This window comes from Priapulus caudatus, unplaced genomic scaffold (genome assembly GCF_000485595.1).
Source record: "Priapulus caudatus unplaced genomic scaffold, Priapulus_caudatus-5.0.1 Scaffold568, whole genome shotgun sequence".
NCBI classification, from domain to species: domain Eukaryota; kingdom Metazoa; phylum Priapulida; class Priapulimorpha; order Priapulimorphida; family Priapulidae; genus Priapulus; species Priapulus caudatus.
In genome coordinates, this window is record NW_014577629.1 from 148,762 (window position 1) to 154,162 (window position 5,401).

Sequence of the window (5,401 nt, forward strand, 5' to 3'; positions counted from 1 at the left end):
TTGTGTTGTGGTAGTGTGGTGGTGGTGATGGTCGGTGGCGGGTGTTGTGTGGTTAGCTTGGTGGAAGAGGTGGGGAATAGGTGTGGAATAAGGTGTGGAAGGTGGTGTTGGTGGTGGACTACAGTTGCTGCTCCTACTCGCTACTGCTCGCTGCTACTGCCTACTGCTACTCGCTACTGCTGCCTATTGCTGCTACTGCTACTGCTACTGCTGCTGCTACTTCTACTGCTGACTGTTACTGCGCCTGCTAACGCTGCACCCGCTGCTGTTTGTGTCTACTGCTTACTGCTACTGCCTACTGCTAACTGCTTACTGCTACTGCTACTGTACTGCTATCTGCTGCGCTACTGCTAACTGCTGCTGTCTTGCTGACTATGCTGCTGTTGCTGCTTCTGCCCTATTTGCTACTGCTTACTTGCTATTGCTGCCTGATACTGCCTACTGCTGCTGTTGCTGTCTACTCTCGCTATTGCTCTGCTACTACAGCTCCACTACGTGGTGGTGGTCAATCGGCAGGTGATGATGGTGAGTGGATGATAGTGGAGGCTCTGGGACTGACCCTACTGAGTGGCGTGTGGCCATTGCCGCTACCCCGTGCATCGATTCTGCAAGCTTAGTGTTGGATACTGTGAAGCAGTAGTGTTTGGCCAGATCAGTCTGTGTGCATCACCCACCCCTGATGTGTTTTAAAGTCTTCACACTTGATGAAGCTTCATAGCCGTGAGGTTAGCAATCAACGACTAATTACGACCTAATTTAGAGCATTATTAGTTCAGCTTTAGAACGAATCCTGTTAAAAAATCGCAGCAGGGTTGTAGAATCATAATGTGATATTTTTTTTTTACTTCAGCCTATAGTGTCAGAACGAATTCTGCCAATAGGTTAGTCAAGTTGTAAAATAAATTCCGTTGTTGCGGGAGCCAACTTGTTTTACATGAAGTTGTCGAAACATAAGCCGAGCTCTAGAATCGATTCTATTTGTTAGAGGGTTACGTCGAAGAAATTCCGACAAATACGTTAAATACAACTCCACGATGAAACTCCGGCGATACGTCATAACAGAGTTTAGCAACAACAAACACGACTGCTACGCACGCCAAGTTTTCCACAAAAAACGCGCGTACGTTTTCACGTATTCACTCCTGTATTTGGAATGCGCGTAGCTCTAGAACTATACCGCTTCGAACTTATAAAACTTATAACTATAGAACTTATAACTAGGCTATAACCTGTGTGGAGTGAAGGGCTATAGTTCTAGCATTATGCTGGGGGGTATCATGTTTTTTTTTTTTACATCAGCTGAGTGTCAGAACGAATTCTGCCAATAGGCTAGTCAAGTTGTAAAATAAATTCCGTTGTTGCGGCAGCAGACTTGTTGAATGAAGTTTGTCAAAACATAAGCCGAGCTCTAGAATCGATTCTATTGTTAGAGTTACGTTCAAAGAAATTTCGACATTACGGTAAACGATTAAACGCGGTTTCACGATGAATTCAGGCGATATGTCAGTAATAACTGAGTTTAGCAACAACAAAGCCCGACTGTGCAATACGCAAGCCATAGTTTTGGGACAAAAAATGCGTGTACGTTTGCATCTCCGTATTCTGCGAATGGGGGGGCACTTCCTTTATCTTGGTCCCTCCGGTGAACGAACACACGAGTGTGTGTTGTATTGCATTTTTCCTACGTGATGTTGGCAGTTGTTAAGCTGTTGGGCAGATAGGGGTCCGTTGTCGTATTCAGGTACTACAGATATGTACACCGAGGTAAGTTTAGCGTTGAGTTTAGTATTATGTTTATATTTTTATATGAGGTGACTGTTTAGGCGCCTAGGGTTAGACGTTAAGGTTAGGGTAGTTTAGGGTTAGGGTAGGCCTTTGTTAGGGTTAGGGTACACTTCTGTAGTACAATCTGGTACACTTTGTGTATACATATATGTACTTCGGCTGAGAGGGTCTATGTCCCCGGGGTACTGCCGAGCGTACCCTGGGTACGGTCGGTATACCGCGAACGTACCCTGGTACTATCTATATTCCGCGACCGTACCTCCCCTATTCCACTAACGAGTCTAGGGATCACCTACGCCTACTCCCTAACCCTAATCCTAACCCGCTCATCCTAACCCTAGCCATAATCAAATAGTGACCAGGGTACGTTCCGGTATACTGGACCGTACCCAGGGTACGTCTCCGGCAGTACCCTGGGGGACATAGACCCTATGAGCTGTACTTCGGAGTAATATCTGTAGTACCTGATACGACAACGACCCCCCCTTGAGCGTAACTGTTTGTATGATAGCCAACATAACTGGGGTCGGCTGTGTGTGCGCATCGCCCGAGAGCTTGGGTGGTGATGATGACGTGGCAACGAGGCACGCGCCTGTGCGTCTGCCGATTACTAAGCCATGGATTTACACGCCGTGAAGGAATTAACAACTAACAACTAACAACTAACAACTAGTGGCTGCTAGTGCCACACTACTGCTGCTGCTGTACTGTACTGTGCTGCACTGTAGCTTAGCATACTATACTGTACTATTATGTAACACTGGGGGTACTGCCACAGTCACTACCACTGCTCCGGACTACAGCGACAGCAGCACCAGCAAGCAGGTCAGCAGCAGCAGAAAGCAGCAGCAACAGCAGTCAGCAGCAGACAGCAGCAGCACAGCAGCAGCCAGCAGCAGCCAGCAGCACGCAGCAGCCAAGCAGCTAACCAGCAGCGAGCACGCAGCAGCAGCACCAGCAGCAGCGCAGCGTAAGCAGCAGCACACCAGCAGCAGACAGCGCACCAGCAGCAGCAGCAAGCACAGCAGCAGCAGCAGCAGCGCAGCACCAGAGCAGCACAGCAGCAGCAGCAGAGCAGCAGCAGAGAAGCAGGCAGCAGCAGCAGCAGCAGCAGCTAGCGAGCAGCAACGCAGGCGAAGCAATAACGGTGGCGAGGAATACGACATAAAGCATACGACGACAACAAACAAATGATAAAGAACAACAACAAAGATAAAAACAACAACAATAGCAACAAATAACAACCACAACAAATGACAACAAAGACTCGGATAAATTCACTTTCTGTACGTTGCGCACACGCACACATGCGCACACACGCACTCACACACGCGCACGCACGCACACGCACACACACAGACCCACAGTGTGAGCACACGCACACATGCACACGTGTGAGCACATGCCACACCAGATGTTACCTTGGGTTTCGTTTGGGGTTTCGTCAGCACGACGAATCGAGAATTGGCAGAATCACGGAAATCTTGTGGGTGTAGTAATGATTCATCAAGATCCGTCGTCACAGCAAGCGACCCCCAACCACACACAACACGCACCGTGACCTTGAATAAGGTCAGACCGTTACAAAGCATAGTCGTAAACAACCCTAGTGAAAAATTCAGACGGACAGACGCACGCTCACTGTGCGCTCGTGACTCCAGTTCCAGTGCAATTGCAGAAAGGAGAAAAAAAAGCAAGCACAGAAAAAATTCAAAGTAAATACTCCTGCCCGACTGCGTTTGTTGCCGTAGCTACGGACCGGAGTTCAGGAAGGCCGGTGCAATATAGACTGGCACCCAATCGGTTCGACCCGGGCATCCTCAATCGGTCATGGCCACTAGGAACCAGTCCAGCAGAGGAAAAAATCGAGCCAACACATTGCATTACTTCGGTGGGGAGGCTGCTTAAAGGAAAGTGATATATCGACTTTCACTACGGTTGTTTACGACAGGCTCTGTAATGCTCATAGGGTCTATGCCCCCCAGGGTACTATCGAAGGGTACCCTGGGTACGGTTCGATATATCGGAACGTACCCTGGTAACTATCTGATATGGTTAGGGTTAGGGTTAGGGTTAGGGTTAGGGTTAGGGCTAGGGTTAGGATTAGGGTTAGGGTTAGGGAGTAGGCGTAGGCGACTCCGACTCGTTAGTGGAGTAGGCGAGGTACGGTCCGGCATATTAGATAGTACCAGGGTACGTTCCGATATTATATATCAAACCGTACCCAGGATACCCCCCCGATAGTACCCTGGGGGACATAGACCCTCTCAGCCTCTGTAATGGTTCACCCTTGTGAGGGGCCACAATGCTTGTACGTGGTGGGGTCGCCTGATGTGCTTATAATGCTAGACCTTAAATGAATCACCACTGCACGCACACACGCACGCACGCACGCACGCACACACTGCGCATGTGTGTACACTACTTAACCTGTATCTACACGGGATTCCAGCCACTCAACACCAAGCAAGAGAACACTCAAACATTAAAGAGCACACATCCATGGGTAAAACACACATTCATCCATGATACATGTAGACACAGTAGCACAGCGACGCGTAAATAAATAATGGCGAGCCCGCCCTGGAATGTAACCAAGGGCAACAACGTAACCAGGGGAAACTGATGCACACGCGTACACGCACAGGATATCTTCTACGGAATTCAGAACAGGATATCCGATAAACGGGAGAACGTGAAAACACGACAATGCCGCATTTCACACGTTGCAAGTCAAATTACCTCACAGCCCCCGTAATTGTCTTCCCCTTTTCATCGCAAGTTCAGCAGCGAGTCAGAAATATTTAAAATTCGCGTAGGCACGGAATGACGGACAGCGACAGATCTTAATTAACGCACTCGCTTTCGCACACGCACTCTGTTTGCGCGCGTTTTTACGACAGTTTCCTCGAACCGGTTTACCGTCCGGCCAGATAGACGGATCCAGAATACAGATTCCCAAACCAGAGCCAGGACCGCATCTGCCTCGTAGCGACTATGGCTTCAGGAAACTTCCGAGAAAAAAAAACGCTCCCGCGATAAAAAAAAACGTGCGCACTCACATCCGAGCTTAGAATCGAAAAGACGAGATAGACGGAGAGCGTCGGCGATCGTGTTTTCACTGTCGGCCGAAAATAACCCCGACTTGCGATCATGGGATACCCTCCCCCCCCCCAGTGTACGTGCGATGAACTATATTGTTGTTGTTATTGTTGTTGATTTTGCATTTGAATTTTGCTTTTCAACCAAAGGTTCCCCTGATGCGCCGGAACGAGCGACGACGACAACGCTAACGACAAAACGAATCGTCCGCGGCAGGTGGCGCCACCTACACTGTATGTGCCAGCATCGCCAGATGACGTTGTTGAGACGAATCTTGTCCTTCCATCCTAATTTCATGCCCTTGAACGTTTTCCATTTCGGAGAGGTTAACTTTCCGCTACGAAAAAACAAATCGAGAACAGTCTCTTAATTAAAAAAGAAAATTGTAATCATTAGTAAATTAATCACTCAATAATTACGAAAATTACAAGTCAAAAAAGCTTAAAGGAAGTAGTAGTAGTAGTAGTAGTAGTAGTAGTAGTAGTAGTAGTAGTAGTAGTAGTAGTAGTAGTAG

At 48.2% G+C, this 5,401-nt stretch overlaps 1 protein-coding gene across 1 annotated transcript in view; it reads right to left on the bottom strand.

Annotated features, from left to right (window-relative positions):
• The window catches only part of LOC106811722 (MLX-interacting protein-like), a 30,432-nt gene that overhangs the window by 19,203 nt on the left and 5,828 nt on the right, over positions 1-5,401 (bottom strand). The window contains 1 exon segment of the mRNA XM_014815429.1: positions 5,099-5,224. Coding sequence (XP_014670915.1) covers positions 5,099-5,224 — 126 coding nt within the window.